Consider the following 27439-nt stretch of genomic DNA (forward strand, 5'->3'; position numbering starts at 1 on the left):
TGTACAGTCATTCCCGACTCGTGGTTTTTTGGGGATTTTTTTTGTCTTGCTCATCAATGCAGACATGTTCTTAAGGACAGAAATCACAGTGGCCTGAATAAGAAAGAAGCTGCTGACAGTTTTACTGCTCTTTTTAAATTACTGTTATTCTCTGCTAGCAATGTGGCTTTTCCAAAAGCAGTTTTGTGGAATTCTGAAAATCATACCCTGAGTGTTAAAAAGGTGCTGTATTTTACTGGTAAACCTTCCTTACTTATTTTTTTCCCTCTCAAAATGATGCTAATAGGGAATTTACAGCTCACTTTTTGAGCATTTACTACTCTGAAATAGTCCTCTCTCTGCTTTATAGTTGACATTCTAATCTGTGCACAAGTACTAGTTCTTTAGGAAGACTGGATTTTTATCAGTAACGGCCCAAATTTTATATTATTTTTCCAGACTAACATACACGTAAAACAATATCCCTGCTTTATAAAGAATTGGAAGAATAGACCTCAACTGTCAGTCATGGGAGCATTCTGAAAACCTGCATGACAAATTCAGTTATATTGAGGGCATGAATTTTTTTCCAGGTTTTCATGTTTTAAGAAGTCTTCTGAAGCTGATTCCATTTGTAATATATACCCCATTTGTAATATGTATGGAGCACTGTCCTTTATTCTTTATTACACTCTGCAGATTGTTGATTACATGTACCTTTTGAGTCTGTCCTTTGGCATCCATGAGCATAAACAAAGCTGCAGACACTGTGTTTTCCTCCACCAGCAGCATTATGTGTTTGTGAATTAACCAAGTAGCCTTGGGTTCTACTTGGATTTCTGCATTGTCAGAAAGGCAATTTGTTCCTTTAAAGAGACTGGAAATTAAGGATTGAATTAAAGGGAGAATATGGGTTGATACAAAAACAATAAGTTAAATTACTGGTCTTTTCAGTTTTAATAGCTGATGAGATGTTTGCTTTCTTTTGACAGTACTGAATTGTTGGGAGTTATTGTTTTCTTTATGGTTATAACCTCTAAGGAATACTGTGCCCTTAGTTTTTCATAACTGAGAAACCACTGAACTAAAAAAGTAGGCAACTCCAGAAGTGGGAATGTGTGATTTAGGAAAGATCGTGTGAAGATCCTGTGGTTTAGGAAAGATTAAGCTAGGAGGAGGAGAAACCACCCATTTTTCTAGGGTGGCTTAAAAAAATTCACTGCAGGAGGGATGTTTTGCAGCCATATCTGACGGCTCAGTGAGCCTCTTTAGCCAGGTTAGGCATACAGCCACATGGAAATTTACATAGGGAAACCAAACACAGCTCCCAGATGCATCCTAGAAACAATTAGGTGTTGGCTAATGGACCTTATTTCTGTCTCACTCCCATCTACTATGCTTATCCTTTGCCACCCTGCGCTTTTTCATGTCCTGAAGGGAGTTTTATCTCACTGCAGGGTGGTGCTTTATCTCTTGTTAGATGGGTGCCTACCCCTCTCGGCTCCTCGGGGGACATGTGCCTTTTCCCCTTCCTCTTCCCTAACTGTTCTTAGCAGAGAGACAGTTCAGAGCGAGCTGCTCTTACCAGAAATTCACACAGTACCTGGCAGTAGAAGGTGAAAACCTTTGAAGTTGTGTGCAGGAAGGAGAAAGGACCCTCTTGGGATTTCGGTATGTGTTTCCTAGGCATGGCCACAGGCTCTGAAGTCACGGATGGCAGGAGGGAGCCCCTTTTAGCCCAGGTGTATGGGCAAGAGGCCACCCTGCAGGTGGAGGAAGCCGTGGCACTCCTAAGCCATCTGGCACAGGTTAGGCATGCTCATAGATTCTGCTCCTTGCAGTCCCTTGTGGGGGTACAGCAGGGAGTCAGCCATGGCCCAGGTCTCCTTTGTAGTTGCAGAGGAAGTTGCTGGCTGGAGATAAGGCTTCCGAAGATCCGGCCCGAATCAGACTGGATGTCTGGCACTGGGCTGTAGCCATGCGAGGAAGTCCTTCGGCATCAGAGCAAAATGAAACACAGGTCAGAGACTATGGGGTCAGAAGAAAAAAATTGCTAAGTTAGCTTGAAATTCCAGGTCAAAAGTTTTTCCTCCTTTCATTAAACATAGCAAAAGGCATTTCTGATTACCAGGGATAGTGATAATGCAGTAGAGTCTAGAGATTCAGATCCTTTTGTACCCAGCTTTACACTGGCTGCCGGTGCTCTGAAGAAATTTCTTGGGATTGAGACTGGTGTGTGCAGACATTTTCCCTGGGGTTTTGTGCAAGAAAATTGACATATTTTAAAGGAAAGTACTGAAAACCACAACATCTCAATGTTTTTACTCTCTTTTTAAATTACTGTATTATACATAATAAAAAATCATATGCAGGGTGAGCAAAAACCTCATATGTTCCAGAGCCCATTGTCTCATAACTGAAGCCTTTCTAGCCTTGTCTTGCTCTCAATGGCTTCTATTCTTCACCTCATGCTCCTGTCATCTCCTTGCTCCTAAGAGCTACCTTAGGGACATGAACGTCTGCCCTTACTGGAGTTTCAGTCCTTTTTTTAGGATCTTTCCCCCACTCCCCTGCAAAATGGACTTGCTGGTAGTCTGTAAAACACCAGCAGGTTTTGTTTGTCTCTTGAATTTGCTGGCTTCAAAGTTCTGAATGATTCAGCTTTCAGAATCATGTGGCTGACATATCCTCTTTAGATTTTTGTTAGCAGTCCAAATTATAAATAAGAGTAGTTAGATGTGTTTGCAATCAAAGTACAGCATGTTATTTGCTTGGAGCCACTCTCCCTGCTGCCATTCTATCTCGTGTGCAACACTATATTTTTTTTTTCACATTTGAATGTTTGGTTCCATCTGAATTAAAGCTGTAGAACTGATTTTCTTTTCAGAGAGTGGAGGCTTTTTTTATGGTATTTAGCCACATACGTTGGTTCATCCCTTTGAGTATACCATTCTAATTTACCATTACCTGTCTTTGTTTGTCTGTGAAGTAACTTCTTGATGAGACTGCAACCCAATGGCTGTTTGCCAATATTTTCTTAGTCTCTCTTGGAACATTCAGTTTAGGAAGTGGACTAATTAGTGCGTAAACATTGTTTAGCAGAAGAACTCCAATTAGCACTGTTTGGCCTGACTTCAGTGATAAACAAAGTTTAGATGCACGTCAGTGTTTGTCCTAACAGTTTATAAAGTCCATTTTTTGGTCCTAGGGGACAGCACACACCAGATACATTAAATAGTCACTGCAGTCAAGGCCATGAGAAAAAGCTTGCTGTGTCAAGCTTAATAGGCTGTGCATGATACATTAGTGAGCTACTCTGGAAGCTTTCCATTAATCTTAATTATTCTGAAATACTAACTAAATTTTTCCAAATATATCTTTTTCATGTTATTGTCTGTCTGCTACCATAGGGAAAAAAATACGACATGATTCAGTCCTTGTAAACTAATGGAATTTAGGTTTTCAGTGTGTATTTTTGTGTTGTCACTGTATTTTCCCTGTTTTGTTAAAGCCTAAAATTAAGCTAGATTCTTATCAGTACAAGCATAGGCAAGCTGCTTGCCCCAAGAAAACAGCTATCCTCCTTTTGGCATGACAAAATTAATACTGATAAATAGGTGGGATAAGCTTGGACTACCCTTATGGTAATATTGCAGGTAGCCACGTGTAGAACATACACTTGGTGGTTCTAAGGGAGGGATGCTTGTCCAGCCATGGTGGGTTTATGTGTAAGAAACTGAAGACTAGAAGGTTGTTAGAGTATAAAATAGCCATTCCTCATTCCCTGCTCCACATGCCTTAGTCACAGTTTAGGACATCTGAAAAGTCTGTCAATATATGCCATGTGAAAGGGTGCACAGAAATTAATTTCATTTTGGATGTCCAAATTTTCTATTTATTCACATTTGCAAATTTAGTTCTCACTTGCAATGAACTGATAAATGGTGTCTCATTAACTTCCAATCTGGTAAAAATTTTTGTTTGTGGTGGGTTTTTTTTTTTGTGTTTGGTTTTGTGGTTTTTTTCCCTTTTAATTTAAAAGGGACCAACTCTTGGGAAATATTGCAAAGACCAAGTTAAAAATGAGCTGTGATAAAAAGGGTCCCATAAAAGATGGGAACTGATTGATAGCAAGGTAACTTGATAAAAATTGGTCTTACATCAGAAAGTAAGTTATTAACTGCTTGATTTTTCTTGAGGTCTACTGTTCCCTTGTGCCTTGGAAACTTTATTGGGGTTCTAAAACAAAATACACCTGTGATTTAATTTCAGCTCATGCCAGGTTAGTGTTGTAGATTTCTCCTGCAGATTTTAAAGAGATTGCAGGTGGTTTTTTTTATACTTGCAGTCTTTACTGTGTGGCTGTAATCTGGAGTACACCTTTGTGAAAAAATAAATATGAGTAGCAGAAAAGATACAAACCATTAGTGGGAAGCCTGTGAGTGGTACCTAAAGATACAGTGCAGATGGTTCTGTCCACTAAAATATCTCAGGAGTTTACAGCCATACAGTCATGGATGTTGTTTATACATGTAAGAAACAGGTGAAGCAGTGAGCAGCTGTGGCAGCACAGGTTAAACTGTATGGGAAGCTCAGAGGGAACTCAGAATTAGATCCAAGTTTCTTCGAGTCCAGTAACAAATTTTGTTTAACTACTCTTTTATGCTTTTTTCCTCTCCCTGTTGATTTTTTTTTTAAGTCAGCTATAGAACAGGGCTCTAGTGAATTGAGCAACAACTCATTTCCTTTGCGATCACCAGGAAATACACTGAGCAATTAAGGGTGGCTGGATGGGAAAAGAGCTTTCATTTCACTGATATACAAAAGTTCCCAGGCTTTCCTGGCTTTTCAGCAGCCTTCCAGGTGGTCTGAGTTGGAGCTAAGTTCCCCATGTTCTGATGTCCATGGAGCAGCAAATTTGAGGAAACAGGGCTGATGGCCTGAAGGATTTAATTCTTTTTTCTCTGTGTTTCATCGCTTAACAGCTCTTGTACAAATCTCAGCTTCTATTTCCTACCTGTTTCTTTATTTTGTAGATAAAGAGCAAAGAACTTCCACCAACAGCCTATAGACTCACACAGAGTAGTTCCTTATTAAGAAGGAGTATCTCGTAGTAATCCTTGAATTCTCAATGTACGTAAAGATTAATAAGTATGATGCTGTGTTTTAAGGGGAGGTGATCATCTGCTGATCCTGTTTTGCACAGAGATGCTTAGTGGCTATTTTTCTTTCAAATGTTGACCTAAAAATATAATATTTCCCCACAATGGGAGCTCCATGTGACAGCAAGTTATAGCTTGTTGAAATGCACTATGCCCACTAGTGTAAAATGAGAGTATCAGTATTTCATGTGGAAACATGACTTTGGCTTGAAACTGATACAAGAGATTTACAAGATAAAAAACCTGAAAACTCCAGCAAGTCATAACAAAATACGCTTTTTAAGTAATGCACACTAAGTAAATATTATTGTTTATTGGAAGCCCTTTCCCTATTAGAGTCTCTTTTTGCTTTTGTTTACTTCTCTAGGATCTGAATAACAATGCCAGTACTATTTTCTAGGAGAAAAAAAAAGAAAACACTATTTTTATACCTCTTTGTTCTTTCATTGCTGATTTATCCAAACTGAAAGAAACTGAATTACAGACATATCCATATCTGATAATTTGACCTGGACTTCTGGTCCCTTGCCTCCATGGTTGAGAACTCACTATCTGCTTTTAAAAGAGAGCTTGCATCCATAACAGATTCTAAATATACTTAGCTTTCTTGTTCACTTGGTGATAATACTCTAGATTTATTTATTGTTGAGGATTTTGTGTGTGTGGTTGTGTGGATTATTTCAATTTTGTGTTGTTTCCCTCCCTTTTTTTAATGTTTGTGCCATGGCAATGTTTTCGCCGCCATTTGGAATTCTGTTTGAAGTTCTTAGCCAAATAACACTGTCCTAAAAGTTAATTCTCGTTTCTCGTCTGAACAGTAGTAGAGTTCCTGTGTCCTTCCTCTCTGAGGCTCTTAAGTGCACTGTGATCTGTAAGACTCATCACAGGATTAAGGAACAAGAAGTGCTAATCTGGATTTTACCCCTTCCTGGCTCTGTAGTTCAGGCTGTGTGTAAAAGGAGAGAGCTGACCTGAGTTTCTCAAAGGGATGGGGTGAGGATTAATTAACTGCAGACACAAATTGTTGCATGGGTGCTGGGAAATGTTTCAGCAAGATTTTCAGATGTTGTGAGCTGGTGCAGTTCAGCTGAACTAAACAGGAGCTTGCATTTTGTTACAAGAAATATGTAATTGTTTGAGGGAAATAGATCTGAAATGTATTTAGCCCTGTAAAATGCACAGGAACAATGTCACTTGTGTCTCACTGCTCAAAATACATACAGTGGATTTTAAAATTTGCCTGCACCTCTTTTGGTTTCCAATCCAGCTAGGATTTTCTTTCTAAAAGGGAGAAGCACAGTTTCTTACCTGGAATTGTAAAAATAGAGATTGATGCCTTACTCTGTATCAGAAAAATGTGTCATCAGCCTTCAGCAGGGAGTTTTGAATGCACTTCCCAAGAGGCCTCCACTACCTGAAATATCCAAAGGCTCTGGAAATCAGAAAAAGTCAGCTGGAAATCCTGGCCTAGAAAAATGTTTGTATATTTTAATTTTCCACCTTAAGTTTCAGTAGGTACTCCAGTTTGCAATAATACTATTTGTTAACTGGAACCAAGAGCAGGAAAATATGACCCCTGTGGAAACCTCTGTAGGTTTTATGGAGGTTTGATAGCATTAGACACAGAGAAAACTGTATTCCTAAAGTCGTGTTTATATCACTGAAATACCTGATTTTTGTATAATCTCCTATTTTAGAGAGCAAAAGAGAGAGAGAGTGCTCTATACATGTTCACATAATAAATGTCAGTCTGGTTTATTCCTTCAGAATTAATGTATGTGGGACTGGAACTTCTGTAAAAGGCATTAGTGGGATGAGTATTCTTGCCAGTGCCACATTGGTGTGATTGATGAATGATGTCTTGGTCATGAAGCCCTTGAGAGTGTAAATAGCAGAATTTTCTGTTTTCTTAAATACTTACTCTTTCAGAGATTTTGCAGGTAAATCTTTGAATAGAGTAGAATTTTTAAAATGTTGTCTCTTGACCACAGTGTACAGGGTGCTACATTTCCTTCTCATGAGTTCCTGTTTGGGACAGACAAAGCAGATGTTTGGCTTGGAAACAGGCTTTATTTGGCGTGGTGGCAGGAAGTACTGAGAGATTTGCTATTGACATTTAATCCCTGATGTTTCTGTAGACTGAAAGAACTTTTTCTTTATTTCTCTTTTTCTTTTTTCCTTTTTTTGTTGCTTGCTTGAATCTATGTAAAATGAACTGAACTCATAATACATATTTGGCAAGGGAGCTGTAAACACTGTATTCTGTTTCTTATAATCTTGAGAGTCTCACTCATAAATCCCAGTCCCCTGATTCCTCTGATCACAGTGAGTTGGTTTTTTTTTTTTGCAGGTGTTTAAAATGTGAAATTAGATGTTTCCCCCAAAGCTGTGTATCTGATCTCCATCACTGCAGCAATCACACTAAAGGGCCTGTCCTCCAAATCATTTTGGCTTAAGGAACTTTCTTCCTGCATCTGGCTCATGCTTTGTATTAATCTTAATCTGTATTAATATTAATTTTTATTAATAATAATCTATTTTAAAATTAGTAGGGCAAAAAAAGGAAGAGGGGGGAAAGCAGCTGAGAAGATAACTGCGCTGTGAAGGCAACCAAGCTGATTTGCATGAAAGTACTAGAATGAATTACTGTTTTAATAAATTCTGATGGTTCTTCTGTAAAATCACCAGGATGGGAGTTTTCATGCACAAAGTCATTCTGCAGAGATTTTTGCTGCAAAATCCAAAGTGTTAGAAAAAGAACTTCATCTGTTTTTTTGTACTTGCATTTTCACACAGCAGACTATCTTGCTAAGTTACATATAAAAAAGAAGTAATGTTTTCTAGAACAATGTGGTTTGGCAGGATACTTGGGTAACTTGCTGCTTTTTCTGTGTAAGGTTTACTTTTTCTTTTCTGGGTGATAATCTTGGTTTGTGGAGGCTGTGAAATTGCCCCTCTGTTTTCCCTCACATGGAGTCCAGGCCTTGATGATCTGCGCATTCCTGTGCTGTGCTGGAAGAAATAAAATTATGCTCTGTGCATTTTATATGCAGCAGATTTGAATCCTGAAAAAGTAAAGTTACTGGGGAAAAGCAAACCCGTGGAAGGGTTCAGCTAGTGAACTTCATTTTGGGTCAATACCTGGAATACTTCATTTTTAGTGGACTGGATTGAGATAGTGTGGGCTTTAGAGCTGCTCCAGCTTGAACTGTGTCTTGGATGGGAATATCTGAGGGCTGCTTCTATTGTAATATGAATGCTTTGGAACCAGAATATAACTCCTGCAGTCAACAAAAATTTCAAATGCCTTTTGTTCTTAGGGGTATTTTTATAAAATCTTAACAACCCGTGGTTTCCCGTTTAATTTGAATATAGCTTAATTCACCAGCTTGCCTTTCAAGATGGTCCTGGATTTACCACCTGAGCCACAACTTCCTTAATGTCATGCCAAAGTAGTTTTAAGGGAAGGATATATTCAAATAATGTGGAAAATGTGTCCAAAGGAATGATTGTGTGATAGCTCTCAGGTTACAGAGTGCAGAAGTCTGTAGGAGAAGGACATGCATTACCCATTAACACTTTGCAGAAATGAGTCCTGCAAAAATAGTTATTGATTGGAAAGAGTGAAAAAAAGAAAGGCTAATTATTTTTCCTCACTAGTTCTATTTGTCACCCTTTCCTGCTGGTTCTTAAAATATGGGTACTTGGTTTTAAAGAAGAGCTTCTCTGTATAATTATGCAATTTTATTGTTATATAGCAAGTATGTGGTTACCACCAGTCACTAAAAGTAGTTCTTCCACACCAGTTGTAGCTGCCCTTGGGTGGCACTGAAGAACAGAGTGGTTTTTAAAGGCTGTTTGAAGAAACAAAAGAAATTTGGTGAAGCCACCAGGCACTCAGGGAAGAAGCAGTAGGAGTGTGAGAAAGTCTTTAGAGCAGAAGGCTTCATGCAGTACGCCATGAAGTGTGAGTAATTAAAATGTTATAAAGGCCTGACACAAGATGCTCCTTCTCCCCCGCCCCCAGCTGGAATATTTTTTATTTTGTGTTTTAGTCCCAAGTCTTGTTTTTGTTTAGGTAATCTTTACATCAGATTGTAGGGTATGTTACTGTGCATAGTTTTCCCTAGTAGTGACAACCAGAAATGGTTTCCAATCCATGGTTTTTCAAAGTTTTCCATGCTATCTATGAATTAAATGAAACTACCTCAGGTCCAGTAAATTTACTCATTAATGGTATCGAATCAGGTTTTGGACCTTTTGGAGTTTCTGTTATTCCCACTAGACTGTGGTCTCTCACCAGGTCTCTCTTCGCTCAAGGAGCTGCCAAAAAATCAGAGTAGGAAAGAATTACACGACTCAAGTTGTCGTCGCGTTGTTCATGTTGCCGGAGCCTGCCTGTTTGGGAAAAAAATATTGAAGTCAGAAAACTCCTCCATTTCTCAACCAAAACATGGCTGTGCCAGCACAGAGAAACTTCCCTGTTCTTAAGGAATGAGGTTGTCCATCTTTTTTCCCACTGCTGATGAGTTGTGCTAGAACTGCCCACACATCCTGGGTATTTGCCTGTGGCTGGTTTAACGGGAAGAGATCTCAACAGCTCCAGCACCTGAGTTCCCTCTGCAGAGCGTACATACCCCTTGGCACAGACATGGCTGTTGATCTCCAGAGCAATTGGCATTGGCCTGGGAGTATTTGGGAGTGGGGAACATGTGCAAGAGGTGGTGATGTCTAATGGGTGAGGCCTGGTGAGTAAGGGTGGAAATTTGTTTTTTTTTCTACTGCTCCCGTTGTTTCTGATAGGAAGGTTTTGTAACACAAGGATTCCAAGGCTTGTGTCTGGGAGCTAAAGGATGGCAAGGTTGACTTTAAAGTAAATTAAAATTATTTAAATCTGATTTTTATTTTAATTTCCTTTTTTCCCCTGCTTTAATAAGTTAGCACACTCTGATATTTTTGTCTACAGCCTTAGCACGAACAGTAATCGCTGCCAATCCCTGTAATTACTATTTTGTGATCCTTTGGGAGCCTGCTGTACCAAGGCATTCTCTTCCCGTTGCTTCGGCACCTGGGGATTCGGGCTCCAGTGATATTTTCCAGCAGATGTGACTCTTGGGGCTTGTTTATTTTTAGCTGGGATTGTGCACCTTGATCTCGGTGGGAAGCTTCCTGTCCTCATTGTCTTTTACAGCCGGTTGTAAAGGCAAGTGGCTTATAATGACCTACCCTTACTTCCCCTTGCTGTTTCCAAAAGACACAGGAATGTCATCATCACATGTTATAATTTACTCAGGGACTTTCCGATGAGGACCTCACAGGTTTAACCTTCCCAAAAGCTGTGTTTGTTCAAGAGGGTAATAGTTGCTGGTAGCTTAAATATTGAGGCTAAGAAGTTACCAAATTCTGTTTGATAAGTTCATTGATCTTTGTCCCCTGCACAGGCTTTGATTTGGGGCAACTGGATCTTTGTTTTTCAGTGATATGCATATTTTGATCACCTGATTTCATTATAAGACAATTTCTGAGAAAAACCATTTTTATTTTTAATGTTACATTTCAATGTTTTAAGTTTTCTTATATTGCTTTTAAATAACAAAGAAAAGGGGAGAACATATGGGAATGATTCATATTTCTTCATATTAAATGGCAGAAACTACTTGTCTGAAAAACTTATTTTAAAACATTCTTAAACTTTAAGCCTTGTATGTGTGTGTGCTCCTGGACATAGGTGCCTGTATATACTGTCTGTGTGTGCTTAGAGCAGTGGTTTATGACTGTATAAAAGCCTTTTGTAGCAGGTTATGAGAAGTTTTTCTCTTTAATTTATAGATTCTTTCAATATTTTTTAAAGAGAAAAAAGTGCAGCAAGAACTGATTCCAGGATCAGGACTTTCTCTGGCCCCTGTGAGCGCTGCTGTTGCTGTGCTGTTTTGTTGGTTTCCTGTTGTATGAGAAACAGTTTAAGTAGCAGTTTTTCCATCTATTATGTTCTTTAGAAAACAGGCAGGATGATCCAGCTGATGGTTGGGTTTAATATATAGGGGGTTTGGAATAAAGCCCAAACTTGGGATTAATCTTTTGCTCACCTAACCTGTTTTGCCATTATAGGGAAAAGAATGTTTGTTTCCTAAATATTCTGTGTGGTAAATAGTGGAAACTCTGTGCACACTACCTTGCTCCCCCAGGAAGTTTTTTTCCACTAATAATATGCAGATTTTATTTTTGGCAGCTGTTTTGAATTTTGGAAGAGGGACATGATACAAGGATCCCCTTTTAGTATTCTTTTGTTAAAATGGGAAAAGAAAACAGACCCTTTTTTTTGTCTTTGCGAGGTGAGCAGTTAATAGGAGAGTTGATGCTTACCATGTGATATTTATTATTGGGTAACATGATGTGCCAATAATCCTATTAGTTGTCCTTTTGGGAAAAGACTCAGAGGCCTTCAGTTCTCGTTGGAATTCTTTAAAGAAAACAGAATTGTTTCAGTTTGTTTGACACAGCAGTCCCAGGAGCACCTTTAGTGAGTTACAATTTCCAGTGTACTCTGAGAATATCCTGCAAAGTTTTGATGCTTTTCTAATTGCTGCTTCACAATCATCATGAAATCAGACCTTCCCAAAACACCTGTAATGCTTTTTGTTAGAGCAGAAGACTGTACAGAAGCTTCTCTTGTCATGGAATAATTCTCAGTTAGGCCACTCTTTTCATCTGTGCTAGGAGATGTCACTGTTAAAATGCATTCTGTTGTCAGTGGGGCTGCTGCAGAACTTTGGGTTATGTAAAAACAGTCAATCTTTTATACCATGGAAAAAATTGGTAGAAGGACAGGTAGAAGGGACATACTGGATGTGCTGTGTATTTTTTTTCTGCCTACTTTCTACTATGTTAAAATTGGTCAACACTATTAAATGTGATAAGCTGGTCTGTGGGGACCTGGTGAATTGGTACAGAGATCTCCTTGTTTTGTTCTTAAACCATTTGTGTGCACTCCTGGTACTGATCCTGAAAAAACCCCTCCCAACATGTACCTACAAAGCTCTGTTGAATGGCACATCCTGACATGTGAAAGGAGAAGCAGAGGGGCTGAACTACCTGAAAGAATGGCTTGGCATTCCTGCGGCTGAGGGGAGCTGCTTTTGAGGAAAGAAAGGAGATGGGGAGGAGCCTGGGCAGTGATGAGTGTGCATGGGCGGGGGTCAGGAAGGCAGGCTGGAGCTCAAAAGACCACATCCGTGTTTTTCCAGGTGGCCCTTTTGTAATATTTCACTATTTTTTTTTAGAAGAAAAGAGGCAGCACATCCAGTCATTCAGAGAAGCAAGTGACAAGAAGAGAGAGAAGCCAGGCTTGTGCTGTGCTTTCATTAAGTGTTTTACTGCAAGTGGTACCTCATTTTATAATGCTTTCTCAATTACCGGGTCTCCCACACACTCATTGCCCCTCATTTTCTTCCTCATTACTTTATTGCTTTGTTTAGTCCTTTATAATGTGTCTAACCCACTGTTAGGGTTGCTTACAAAGTTCAGGCTGCTCTTGAGATACTTTTGCTTGAAGTAAGTGAAATGGTTCCAAATCATCTGTGTTTACTGTCACCAAAACTAAAAAGCCCCAACCCAGTCTTTCAAAGCTTCAGAAATGAGTGACTTCTCCCCTGATGAAACAAGACTTCCAGAACTGGTGCTTGTCTTCTACCTTAACGATTCAGGAGGCCCCCTCCATGCTTGAAACATATATAAATGATGAAAACAATTAAATGTGTACATATTTCACAAGATTTAACTTGACAAGCCTGAATAAACTGGCTTCTGCCCTGCACCTTTGTTCTTGCCGTAGGTCTTTCTGTGTACTTGCGATAGACTTTCAACTCAGTCAGAAAATATTCTTCATAACCAAAAGACTTGGCATCAGAATTAAAACACAACTGTTTCAGGAATTGCTCATACCTTTCCCATTACTTTGGCAGTGTGACAATTACAGGTAGAAAAATTAAGCCACAAAATTCTCCCAAGCTCCTTTTTGCTGCAATTGTTTGGTGTAGTTTTTACAGAAGGATGTTCTGCAAAAGCAACTTGCTAAGGGAAGAAGTTGTCGTGGGTTTGAGACAGGACCTTGCCAGGAGGACGTATGAAAAAAGGGCAAACAGGCTTCAAGCTTAAAGTTGCAAAAAAGGTGATTTAATTACCTAACAGAATTGGAGGATAAATGCAAGGCAAAAATAAACTTTTCATACATTATTTTGTTCACTCCCCCCTCCCTCTTACAAACCCATGATATTCACCCCCTTTCCTCCTTTACAATCAACACGCCAGGTGGGGGGGGCAGGGTGTGGGGTCTCTTCTCAGTCCACAGAGCAGAATCTCAAATTTATTCATCACTACAATTCTTCTACTACAAATACTCTTCATCTCTACTTGTTTCTCTCTCTTTTCAGACAGTTTTTTTCTGCTCTCACCCCCACCCTCTTAAGAAGCAGTCTCTGCACTCACCCCCTCCCCCTTCCCTCTTTCCAAACTAACAACACAGACAGGGGGCAGGTTGAGGGGTCCTCTGGTCAGTCCAATCAGGAAAAGAGGTTCTCTACTTAGCCACGGGGTCTCTTCCCACGAGAGACAGTCCTCTGGGAACTTCTTTGGCGTGGGTCCAATCTCATGAGCAACATCCCGCCCGAGTTCTGCTGCAACATGAGTTCTTTTGTCCATAAGGTGCTGTGCAGACTCTCCTGAGCTGAGGCCAGGCTGCTTCCATGCCAGGAGCAAGGCCTTTCTCTCTCAGTCAAGGCCTTTTGCAGTTTTAACTCTTAGATGAGACTCCCACTGGTTCACAGTCTTTTCCAGGCATCCACCAGCTCCTCTGGAGTGAGCTGTGGGTGGATTTCTGCATCCTTATGGACTCCATGGGCTGCAGGAGGAATTTCTGGCTCCCCCACAGCTTCCACCATGGCTAGCAGAAAGGTTCAGCTCCAGTTCCAGAAGCACTGGAGCACCTCTTTCTCCCCCCTTCTTCACTGACCTTGGCAATCTCCATGCTGTTCTCCCTCACATATTTTCACCTCCACCTCCTCCTCCTCCAACTACAAAGTGAAAGAAGTGCGTACCTACTTCGTTTTGAATTTTTCTTAAATATGTTTTCACAGAGGCGTAACCAGCACCTCCAATTGGCCCAAACTTGGCCGGCAGCATGTCCATCACCTTCAGAGCCATCAGAGATTGGCTCTGCTGGACTTGATGTAAAAACTTCCAGAACTTGCACTCAGGACACACAGGAGCCATCTTTGTGCCACACACCACCCCTCAGGCACCTCTCTAGGCCTACTAGAACAGCTTCTGAGGGGTCCAAATTTCTCCTAGATGTTAAAAACACTTCACTGATGTTTTGGGCCAGTCAAAACCACCACAGAAGTGAAGTGTGTGCTTCAGTAAAAATCTGTTTTTCAGGTTAGGTTTGCATCTTTCCCTTGCATTGTTTCAAGGTGAGTTTCATTTATAAATAATAACTCTGTCTGGAATTCTGCACTGGTGTTTCTTGCAGGCTGGGTGTAGTTGTTGGTGAGAGCTCCCATCTTGTTATTTTGCCAAATATATTTTTATTTTAATTTTATATGATTCCTGATTAACTAAAATATGTTTGTATATTTGGATGTTTAAGTTCAAAATATGACTGTCAGTGATACCAGAAAGGCAAACACTGTACTGAGAACGTTTATTCAAATTTTCTCAGTGAAAGCAAATGAGAAATATTTTTTGTGGCACCTGGCCTTGAAAAAGTGTCTTCTTTTCTTGTTTTTCTTGAGAGGTGAGATTTAGTTCCATGTCGCTGGCCTTTTGACTTTGTGTTTTTTAGCATGTAGCTCCACTAGCTTGTTTCATTGTGTAGGTCATGAACCTGTTTAAGGTTCTCTCATCATTAATGCAAGTTAATACATTGATGCAATGTCCTGGTGTAAAAGAAAAGCCTTGTGACTCTCAGTGATATGAAATTGTTTATATTTGAGTTTATAGGTATTTCAGCTTTCTTCCTTTCCCTCCCTGCCAATTTTCCCTGTTAAACAGACTGATCTTTGTGGCCATAAAGCATAATTTCCATGTATATACAACTCTCCAAGTAGCAGAACTATGTATCATACACACATGCACACACAAAAATCAAATAGTATAAATGTGTAAGGAAGAAGTCTGATGCTGTTTGTTTTTATCTGTAAGTGAAACTGTAACCTTCCCAGAAGTTATGGTTGCCTTTTTGGTTGTAATCATTTAACAGCTTATTGAAGGACAAAGGGACTCCACCACCAGAAAAAAGGTACATCTGGTATGAAGGGTGTTATCTTTGAGTATAAAATGATAAATAGCAGTACCTCCTTTATAATTTGGTAGTGCATACTGAAATTTAGGAATGGTAGTTGGGGTGTATGCAGTATAGCCAAGCAATACTTTACAATCAGCTAATGCATTATTTTGTTTGTTTTCATGGAATATTGAATGGTGTGGGAATTAACAGGCTTGGGGAAGTGTTGAAAGAAAACCTTCATTAGAATTGCTGTTATGGCAAGAATAGTTCCCTGTTCCCCAACCTTCATGTTCTCTAAACTCAGGTGTTTTTGTAGCAAGAAGGTTATTCAAACAATATTTTAAGATATAATTCAAAAATTATTACGTGCCTTATAACTTTTAGTGCATGAGCTGAGCTGCAAAACTGGCAGAACCATCTTGGTAAAAGCCCATTAAAGGATTCCTTTCTGTCTTTTTATACATCTGTTGTGTTTTTTATTATTTGATGACAGACTAGGAGATACCCAGTGATTTATAGGATATATCAATTTGGAGGAATACTTGCCTTTAAAGAAGAGAGTTGTTATTATGATTGCAGAGAAACCTGAGACATGAAGTTATATAAGTTGCAAACAGCACTGAGCTCACTTTACAGCAGAGCTGTGTGTGATGCTTCTACTTCTCACATGACTGTAAATTAGCATTACCTGTCAACAGGTTGTTATTCTGTCTGTTTGGCCTGTAACTGTTACGGAAGAAACAGGGAAAGAGAAGAAGTCAGCTTTGGTCATGACCCAGAATCTCATGAAGATATTGGAAAGATTTTTATTGACTTTATTATGCTTGAGGTCAGATCCTTGGAGTTTGAAAAAAATCCAGGAAAAGAGAACAAAACCAGAGGCTTGAGAAAGAATTTCTGTCATTTGACTGCTGTGTGAAACCATAGGCTAGTTCAGATCAAGCATTTTAGCCCTGAGTAAAGATAAATAATTTTGACATTTTTCATAAAAGAAAGCTTTGCTGAATAACCACGATGTGAAAAACTTTGTGTCATGTGCAGGTGCTCTACCTATTTATCAGATTATTTAAAAATAATCTCTGAACAGCAGAGTAGCCACACTAAGGATTCATCTAGTCCAATTTCCGGTCTCTAGCAGTTGGCAAAAAGTAGATGCTTAAGAAAGAACACAAAATGACCTAAATCCCCTATTTGCTCCTCCTTGAAGGTACAGAGCACCAGCACATTTATCAGGAGTATCATCTACACTGGTTTTTCTTTCTTGTGTATTAGAGTAATTGACAAAATACACACAATCAAATGGTTTTTTGACCAAGAGAACTGCAAAACAAACAAAAAAAGTTCCAATAGAAGCTTTTCACAAAGACTTAAAAATATCATTGGACTGCACTGATACAGTTTTAGCATTTGTCCATAAAAATGCAAAGTCACAGCCCTAAGTGATTGTTTTACAACTCTGTTTTTTCGTTATGTCATTGTCTTTGGCTATTTTGTTTTCAAATATTGTTGGATTAGCTCTATTAATAAAGGTGCCCTCAGGATATTTGCAGCTAGTGAGATGGTGTTCTGAGTACTGATTCAGCACTGAATAAGAAACTATTTGTTGCCTTTTTGTTTGCAGCAGCAACAAGTTTTAACATTAAAGCATTACGGTATCTGATTGCCTACAGGAAAGGGATATAATATTCACTTAGCAGCCAATGAATGAATGATTAAAATCTTAAAAGCATTTAATAAGATTGAAACACAGAGCAGGGCTGTTCTCTGAGTGTAGAGTTACAGAAGAGGTTCACTGGGTCAGAGAAAAAGTATGGGAGATTGGATTTTTTTGTTGTTGTTAGCAGTGTTACTTTTGCTGTCAAGTCAAGACAGCTCTGAGGGGCAAACCATAGATGAGTGATGGTATGTTAAAAACAGCACAAAACCAAACAAAAGAATTGGTTCCACACCTGTAATATGACAAAAAAAAAAAAAGTCGTTACTATACAAAGATGTGCATTCAGTTTCTATCCTGACCATTAGTTAAAGCTGTAACAATTAGGGTGATCAGAATCTGAATTTAAGGTAAGTACTCAGTTGAAACTGCAGTTTAAGGTGTTAATTAAGCACGGGGACAGCCTTGATGCCTGTGACAAGCCCTGCAGAGTCTGACAGCTGCTTCTTGCTTGTTCATTAATAAACAGGTTGTTTGTTAATGACATCTGAACACTTCAGCAGTTCAATATATTGAAAGTGTTTTTTGATCCTTTGTGCATTTTGAGTTTGGCAATCTCTCTCTGGGAGATAAGAGGTTACAATCGGTTCTTTAAGGTCCTCAGGTTGGCGAAAGATTCCTGCTAAACGATTTTCTGTGAGCAAGGAGAGTGCCCAGGGCATGGTGTGCCTGGTGTCCCAGCCACAGTTTCTGCCAGTTGCCTTCTCAGGTCCCCAGGATAAGGAGCAATCTGAGAGACATTACAGATGAAACAGGAAGAAAAGGGCACTTTGGAAAGGTGAAATTACCTCCATTTAATCCTCTGTGATGAAACTTTGCATCTGCTGAGTAGCTTGTATTGGAAGTCTAGCTCCATGACTAGGGAGATGTATCTTTGCATGTGAGAACTGATGTTATTTTCCTGCGGTTTTTCTTCTCCACCTTCATGCTAAAGGTCAGAGGCAGAAAAATACACTTGTTGTTTGTACACTTTGAAGTACACTTTGAAGATTCCCAGGAACACTGAAAAGCCTTTGAATACCATGGTCTTCATCTGAAAGTGCTATTAAAATAAATTGTGTGATAGGTTGGGGGGGTTTTCATGACAACCCTAAACTGTTTCTTTTTCCTCCATTTTGGTCTGTCTGCCTTGTAAAACCTGCAGGTTTTGGGTAGAGAAATTGGATTTGGGTGGAACAGGATCTTCTGTTCATTCATTAGTTTTTCGCAATGACTTGGTCCAAACTGATAATTGCCTGCAGAGGATATCACCCACCTCACCAGCCACAGGAAAGCATCCCTGCACTGGCATCCTGGGTGTGAGAACAACCACAAGCTTTTCAGTCCATTTTTCCTTCCTAGGTTCCATAACTTGATTTTTCAGCTTTAAGAAAATAAATAGCTTAGCCAGATAAGAATCTTAATCCTGTCAATAAAATAACAACAACAAAACCGAAATAAGTCTGTGAGGTGTTGGAAAGATGTTTTTCTTTGTTCCTGTCTGTCTCCCCGGCCCTCACTCACCCTAAGGACAGCGTCACTGCTCTCCTTCTTGCCATCAGCGTTGGTGGCGGCAGCCAGTCTGACCTGGAAAGGAGCCGCGGCTCGGCGATCTCCCTTCAGAGCCGGAAATGTCAGGAATTCCCTCCCTCATCCCGAAGTGTTTATTCAGGGCGCTGAGTGCCGGCTTCTCCTGATGGCACTGTCAGAAGGCAGCCGGAAGCTTTTCCCCAGCAGTGCCTGTGGCTGGTGAGGCTGGGTCCGGTGTGTGCGCGCGATGCTCCGTGTGCATCTCTCAGGGAGGGAAGAGCTTCAAGGTTTCTCTTTGGCACAGATCATAGGAGGGCAGTGCAAGGTACCCAGTGGGTGCCTGGCAGAAGCTGAGCTCCTCTCCTGGCTGACTTGAGAGACAGGTCTATGCCTAAAGGTGCATGAAGTTCAGTGAAGTGGACCCAGGACAGTCTCACTGGACTGCTGTCTTGGAAGGTGACTTCTTTCACTGGAAAGTGTTAATTTCTATTACCTGTGCAAAATAATTGTGTTGACATAGGTTCCACCCTGGAGGTGCCTGGGATTTAGTACTGGATGCAGTGATGCAGCACCTCATCCTTTAGGAACCCTTGGTATGAAATGAGGCATCATAATACTTTTCTTGGGTCCTTTGCAGTTATTTTTACAAGGTCCCAGGTTTTTTTCTGCTAGATGGAAAAGCACGAGCATGACTTGTAATGTTAAATTCCTCATGATAAGCCTGCCCTTAAAACCAAAAGTTTTCCATTTTCCTCTAAGTTCATGGAGAATATTCTCAGTGTTGTGGACTTTATTCCCAATAACTCAGTTTTAGAATAAAATGTGTTTTATCAGTATTAATAGGTAAAGAATTTCCATCCTCATTTTGGGAAGACAAGCACGCATACCTATATTGATGTCTGATGACATCATTGGAAAATGGGGAAAAATAGTTTCAATATTGGTGAAGAACATAATTTTAGATGATTTGTGTGAAAGAGACTGGGATGGAAAATGTCAATGAGGACAGGAAGATCAGGATGCCACGCAGATACAGGAAGAGGGTTGGGATTAGGCCAGAGGGAGTGAAGAGTGAAGAGATTTTTAGGATGGTAGGAACAAGGGGTGTTTTTCATGGAATAAGAAGTCAGAGAATAGAAGGAAAGACGGATGTGGATTTGAAGGACCTGAGCAGATGAATTGTATGAGTTCAGAACAAAAGAGAAACTTCAGCTGGGACAGAGAAACAAGAGGAAAGACTTGTAGATACAAACATTGATGGAAAATGGAAAGATAAAAATATTTTTATGTTTTCTGTGGGAAGAAAATTTCCAGGTTATAGGTGGGAAGGAAGTAGAGTCAAGGAGGGGCACCAAATGAAAGGTTGGTGAAACAAACTTAGGATTTTGGGAGTTACTTTTTACTGTAGTTGGAGATACGGAGCTGACTTAGCTAGAGATTGTGGAAAAACTAAAGGGAAGATGAACTTGCTGTGGAGGACATCAGCTGGATCTTGAGACTTCCAGCCCAGATCCATAGCACAAGAACAGGAGCAGAGGAAATGCTGCTCCTGTTCTGGGAAGCAGCGTTTCCTCTGCTGGTTTATTGGGAACATGCAGGTCCCATGCCAGGTGTTTGGTTATCAGTGTATCAGTTAATATAGATAGTGTTTCTTAAGTCACTGTTTAGAAAATTGTTGCTCTGAAAGAGCCTCAACCATGTTGTCCTCTTACAAAAAGTTATTCCTGTCCTAACATGCTGTAAGTTGGCAGGAGAAAGTGTGACTGTTTCTGCAGTGTCTGGAATTTGGACAGTTTTTGGCTGTAACCTCTCAAGTAAAGGTAACAATAACAAGAAGTCATTGCTTTATTGTTTCTTTTTTCAACTATAAATTACAGACTTTGGGTTGTACTGTCAGGAATTTAGAGCTGGAAGCAAGTTTCTGCCACCTTGTTCCATTTACGTTTTAAATCTTACTTGATGAGTAATAGAAAGAACAGGCATTCAAAGTGAAGCAGGATTGAGGGAGAGAGATTTTTAGAATTCACAGCAGGACTGTACTGGGGTAAGAAGAAATGCAGGTTAATAGAGTTCAAAGAGTTGTGTTCAGAACCTCGCCTTTACATAAACCAACAAAATCCAGAAAATTATTGTTGGGATTTCTTTGGTCCGGTCTAGTGCTGAAGTCCAAGCTACCTCTTCATCATAGAGTTGCTTATGACTGCTCTGTGGCAGTGATAGCCAAGTTTGTAAGAACTCAGGAATTGCTTGAGACCTAGGAGGATTAATAAACCACACAAATGTAAAACTAGAAGCGAAAGACTGTGTGCTAATTCTGATTTGCAAACAAAGTTGCTATAATGCTTCTGATAAAGCTCTTAAAGTCTGTTCTCCCCAGTTTTCACACCTGTAAATGTGATGGTATGCCTTTTTCATAGACATGTTACAAACAGAAACTGTTGGTGTTAATATATTATTTTGAAGATGTAGAATCATAAATTATTAGTCTTATCATCTGATACTGCGTCGTGCCATCCTACTTCCTTCATTTTTATGTTTAATGTTGGTGACTGTAGCTAAGTGCAGTAAACAGAAATACCGTGGAAAAGGAAACAATTAGTTTGATTCTTGCATAATCCTGACTGCAACTTTTATATCTTTTAATTTTGTTTCATTTGTGGGGAAGCTTGCCCGACAGAAAATCAGAGAAGTTGTGGATGGTCCATCGCTGGAAATGTCCAAGGCCATTGGACATTTGATGGAGAGTGGATGGAGCTCTGAGCGGCCTGGTCTAGTGAATGTCACCCTAACCATGGCAGGGGCTTGGAACTAGGTGATCTTTAAGGTTCCTTCCTACCTGAGGCTTTCTACGAAAATCAGCTGCAAATCAGCAGTTTGAGAACTCCAGCTACGAGTCCTTGTCAGTGCTCAGTTGAGGGCAGGCATCTGTGTGGGCGCTTGGTTTGGGGGCTACATGAGAAAGCAGAGCACTGAGAGGTCCTCAGGTGGTTTCTAGAAGTGCAGATGTTGGGGATTTTACCTTTTTGCCTTCCTGTTCCTCCCCCAGAGGGAACATTTTCTGCTGATTTTCCTTCCCAGTAATGGTACATTTCTGCGTGTTCTGTGTGAAGTTTCAAATAAAAGTGAAATTATTATTTTTTGGCTTTCACACTCCCTCCCTCTCCAAGTTCAGGCCTGCAGTCTGTCCACTGTGTATCTGATTCATTTTAGTTCCTCCAGGGATGTGTTTGTATAACCTTTTAATACCAGGGACCTGGGTGACCTTGGCATAACACCATGAATCATATATGGGAAATGTAAAGTTAGCAAAAAGAAATTAAGTAAGCATAGTCATGGTCAGAAAAGTAATTGTACAAATCTCATCTTAGGCAGCAGAAAGACTTCCTGTGTATGTTTTGAGTTGTCTCTGCTGACTTTCCTGAAAAAGATGAACCCACAGGGATCTTAATTGGCTCTCAAAACCCAAGCTGATTTTACAGGCTGATAATTAGTGTGTTTCTGTGAGCATATTTATATATATGTTAAAAACAGACCATATCTAATTTAGATCCTATTGAGAGACTCAAGGCAGGGACATCCACGGTGTGATTTCAGTTATATTTATTTATACAGATTTCTAAAACTCATTAATCATGCATTCTGCACACTGGGACTCCTGACACATAAATCTACATGTGTATCACTAGTTTATTATTATTATTTGATATAAAGACCTGCTCAGCACATCTTAAATCAGAGCTGCACACCACCCAACAGTAAAATCAACAAGTCCATAGCCACATAAATCTCTCCAGCCTCTGTCCATCTCCTCTTTGGAGTTCAATTGCACTTTAAGCACAAGATGATGTGTAGCACATCCTGGATTGCAGGCACTCAAGAGTGAGTTATTCCCAAAACAATTTTTTGAAAATTGCTTTTCTTGAAAGGACTCTTCTTTTTGTTTCTTCCCCCTTGCCTTCCAGCTGATGAAACTTTATTAGCAACTGTGCTGAAGGTGTCCCAGAAAATTGCCTGAGCTGTAGTCATTTCTCTAGGTAATAAAGATATTTTATATAATATTGTATCATTAATTTAGTATGATGTGACCTCACTGCAGGTGAAAACTCTCAAAAGTACTTTGCTCAGTCTTTTTTGGAGTGGAGGGCCTGACTTTCCACTAGAAATATGAAAGAATCGTGTATTTGGGACTCACACTTCTAAAGCACCTTGAAAAATCTTTCAATGCACTGTGAAATTCAAATACACATTCCCTAACTGTCTTAAGTATTCGTTTTTATGATTTATTCTAGTTAAGTAAAATACAGTCATGATTCCAATGATCCCTGCTGGCTTTTTGGTGGAATGTTTTAGAGAAAGCAGATATAAAATAGCAGAAAATGCTATTGGTTGTCATTTTTTTCCCCTGCCTTTGCCTCCCTCCAAGTGGGAAGCTCATTTTCTTTGACAACGCTATGTAGAACATTTCCTGCATGTCACATCCAATATCCAGTTGAATTTAAGTGATTAACCAGTTGTTGTTTTAATATGTCAACAGAATTTTTTAAAATTATAAAGCAAGGAAAGGCACCAACATCTACAGGGTCCTTAAAAAGCTGCTTACACTTACCCTCATTTCTCCAGAAAGACATGCAAGACATGGAAAGATCTAGAAGCGATTGCACTTCATTTTGATGGGAGAACATATTTTTCAAGCAATTGATTAATGCTCTGAAATTGTCAATATTTAACTGTTACTTTGATAAGTGGCAAAACAGGCCTATTGCTTAATTTGAAACAAGTGGTTCCACCTCTGCTTCAGAAGCATTTTGAGAGCCTTTTTCTTCTGACATTGCCTGTTACAATCTCACCTTCTTTGAAATTTCCTTTTTTTTTTAAATCTTAGTTTTGTTCCATCAGGAAAAGGTTTTCAAAGTTGCAGTCGGAAGTCTTAGGCCTTGGTTGACCAGAGCATTTAAGCAAAGTGTTTGTCCTTTATTTTATAGATGGTTATTCACTGGCTTTTAAAGATGAACTGTACAGAATAGCAGTTCAGTTTTCTTAGTTAAGAGCAGGCAGTAACTTCCCTGAGCTCTGTCTGCTGGTTTATTCTGGAAACAAGAATGGCAAGTGTGTGTCTTGCCCACTGCTTGGAATCCAAGGGGATTTTGGGGGAAAGAGTACAGGTTTTTGTGTCTGACAAAGAAAATGAGGACACACTTTTATGGCTCAGAGATGAAACTGTTAAAATTAAAAACCTGAGTGCAAAGGTAAAGATGTAACAGTTGTTAATTGTATATACAAAGTAGAACTTGTTCTGTCCTCTATAATCTACATAATATTTAAAACAGAGCCAACTCCATTTTGCCAAACTTCTGTGGCTGCCAGGCGCCTTAAGATGTTCCCTTGTACATGAACACAGAGAGAGTTCATCATAGGTACAAAAACAGGAGAAGGAACTGCTGTGTTGTGTCAAGTGATATGAGGGGACATCACTGGTAATTGGCCAAAAGCATTTTACTTCTCTCTTTTCCTTTTTGTTTTGTTTTGTGTTGTTGGGGTTTTTTTGTTTGTTTTGTTTTTGGTGGTGTGGGTTTTTTTGGTTTTGTTTTTAATTTTAGAGGAGGAGAAAATGTTGCAGACTTTTTCGACATGCGTTTCTTCTGCCATGGAGATGTCCTTACATCTTTTTTTTTTGCAAATAGCTATATTGCCTTAACTGCTTATTTTTTCACTTCATTTATGCACAGTTTTATAGCCATAAATAATTTTTAAAAGATGGTTCTTCAAGAAATAGTTTCAAAACATTTGATGTGTGTGAGACTTTGACTTTATGCGATGAAACATAAAATGTTTTGTTGCGATTTTTACCTGTTTGTTGAAACAATTTTGTCAGCACAGTCATGCTGCTTCTCCTTCATGTGGTATCAACTCTTTGTCCTTATCTCAGAGGCAACAGCACAAAAGGGCCCAGTCCTGCATTCCTACAGCTCCCTGCCTTCCTTCTGGAGGTGACCAGGCTAGGGGTGGGCTGTAAGAGGGATTTGATGCTCTACAGAGCTGGCTCTCATTTCATTGGTAGTTTTTGCTTATATGAATGATGGGAGGTAATCCTTGATTTTCCCTTAATTTTATGTAATACTTTAATTTTGTGCTATATGATTGCCTCTATGGCAATAAAATGCTTCATACCCTGTTGCACTGAATTCAATTCTCTTCTGGAAGTCAGCGTGTTTTCACCTCTTAATTGTCCCTCATTAGTCCCTCATTATCTAGGCCCTGCTGCAAGAGGAACCTTGTATTTCTGAGAAATATGTGGAGCCAGTTGGCAACTAAAGCAGCCCAACATAGTTAGCAGAGAGAGCTCGGGCCTTGTTTAGCCACAAGTGTGAGAGCCTACATGTAACTGGAAACATTTGTTTTCCCCTCTGTTTGTGAAATTGGGGGAGGCTTGTTGCCAAGAACGGAGCATCAAACAATGCTGTAATGTCTTTTGATGTTTCTCACTTGGTCTTAAATCATGCTCTGATGTTAATTAGTTTGGTGGGGTGGGTTTGGGTTTTTTTTAATCATTTAATGATTCAAGTATATATAAAATAATTTTCTTTGCCTACACCAAAATATTGCAGACTGGTGAGATGCTACTTGAGGTTAGAAAGGCTGTGTGAAAGCCAGGGTTTTACACAAAAGCTCAGTAACAGGCAGAACAAGTATCAGTAGAAATTCTTTAGGGTCTGCAGTACCAAATGGTGATGGGAGCTGAAAAGTTCTTTCAGTATCTCCTAGAGAGCCAGGAGCCACCCAAGGCAAAAAGTTAAGAGGTGGCACAGGGTTTCTCAAGCCCTACCAGGAAATATATGTGCTCAGTAACTTGTGTTTATTCTGAATTTTTCAATATTTCTTTCTTGATGCAATTTTTTTTCCACACTTGGAGCACCCTTGGTTTTCACAGAGTTTTAGACTTTCTGTAACCTTATATGGAGTGTTTGTATTCTGTAAAATTTCCTTAAATAAGCCACTATAGAGAAGGAACTTTAAGCAAAGAAGAATGGTCATTCCAGAGGATTGGGCAGTAATAACTTGAATAAAACAAGAAAAAAACATTATGACAGCTTAATTATGTACATTCATCTTATGACTACACAGAGTAAAATTGTATTCATTCTGCTTCTGGACTATCATCATTTGTATTTTCATATAGAACATACCAAATAATTTAAAATACTGCACCTGTTTAATATCTGTTGTTACATTAGCATTTTGCCACTAGTCAGGTCTTTTAAATAGTGTTTGTTGTTAGTTATGCTGTTTATTATATATTATAATTCAATATCCAGAGGCCAGAACAATTTTGTAGGATAAGTGTTAAGGGATACACAAATAAGATGATAATTTTATTAGTGTAAAAGCACACAATGCTAAATGGTTCTGGGTTTGCTTACATATTTACCTTGGGTTTGTAATGGTGTTGATGAGGGTAGAAATAAATATTCCAACAGTAAAGAGCAGAAAAGGATTCATCTAAGCTAACCAAACTGTTTTTTTTATTTACTGTGAGATTGGAACACGTTGGCCAGGGAACTGGTCGATGCTCCATCCCTGGAAGTGTTCAAGGCCAGGTTGGATGTGGCTCTGAGCAACTTGTTCTAGGGGAAGGTCTGTGCCTATTGCAGGGGCATTGGAACTAAGTGGTCTTCTAGGTCCCTTGCAACTCAAACTGTAATTCTGTTGTTTCCTTTATAGTCTTTTGCACTTTTGTGGTCAACTGGAAGTTTAAGGGCATAAATAATTTTATTTAGGTATCTCTTTCAATGAAAAAAAAAAAATAACAGCTTGGACTGTCAGTGGTGTGCACAGTGATTAGCTTCAAGACAAGTATCTGTCTGGAACCCAAATTCACTGAGGTTCATTATCAGACACTTAAAATATTAATGATTATGACACTGATTAATGACGTCTGACTTGCCTTTCTGTTAAACAAGAAAAAAAAAATAGAAAACACTGGAGTATTCTAAAGAGAAGTTCATTTAGGCCCTGGTCTCACATGATTATGCCATTGCTTCTCACCAACAAAAAGACCAAGGCCCTAAACATTTTATAGAAACTTTTCATCAAAGTGAGTACATTCCTGAGAAACATTTTTAGGGTGTGGCAAAATTATAAATTCTATTTCTGAGGCAGTCTATCAAGGAAAACCATTACCATCACTAATCAGGTTAATATTTCAAGATCAAGTGTCTAGATGATCTGTTGGGCAGGCACCACACTTTGTCCATACAGGGAGCTTAAGAATTTAGTGTGTCCCTTTTTAAAGGCTTCAGAAGCTTTTGCCTGCATTACACTGTGCTGAGAGACTGGAAGAGAAGAGCCTTAAGTATAGCTAATTATTTACTTACCTCATCAAAGGTAAGCAATACTTCTGCTTGGGGTGAGTATGTGACTCACTACACTTAATCTGTATCTGCTGCCTTTCCCCTCAGTGACTATGACCTTTTAAATACTTTAAGTGAAGAAAGTGGAATGTGAACACACTTCTGGAGCTGTCAGCCAGAGTGTCAATTTACTGGGAAAAGAAATAAAATATACCTCAAAAGAAGCCCATCAGCTGATTCTGATATTATTGTCTTTGCTGACAAGCTAGGATGGCACACACACTTCAGCCTTCCTTAGTGAAGCTGAAGCCCTAGATGCTTTTCGGAATTATTACATGTGATCCAGATAATGCTGTCTGTACTTAAAGTTGTCCAACTCTTTGTCAGATGGTTCAGTTATAGGAATCTTTATGCATTATGATTCTTTGACCATTGGAACCATTGC

At 39.4% G+C, this 27439-nt stretch overlaps 1 protein-coding gene across 9 annotated transcripts in view; it reads left to right on the forward strand.

Moving 5' to 3' along the window:
* The window catches only part of AFG2A (AAA ATPase AFG2A), a 161651-nt gene that overhangs the window by 82599 nt on the left and 51613 nt on the right, over positions 1-27439 (forward strand). For 2 of the 9 annotated variants that reach the window (XM_085057834.1, XM_085057836.1), the window contains one exon: positions 12422-12954. The exons of the other annotated variants lie outside the window; for them this stretch is intronic. In XM_085057834.1, coding sequence (XP_084913960.1) covers positions 12422-12616 — 195 coding nt within the window. In that variant the 3' untranslated portion in view covers positions 12617-12954. Of the gene's footprint in view, positions 1-12421; positions 12955-27439 lie in introns of those variants that run through there. 9 annotated transcript variants of the gene reach the window in all.

This window comes from Lichenostomus cassidix, chromosome 4 (genome assembly GCF_008360975.1).
Source record: "Lichenostomus cassidix isolate B80296 chromosome 4, HeHo_3.0, whole genome shotgun sequence".
In the NCBI taxonomy this organism is placed as follows: domain Eukaryota; kingdom Metazoa; phylum Chordata; class Aves; order Passeriformes; family Meliphagidae; genus Lichenostomus; species Lichenostomus cassidix.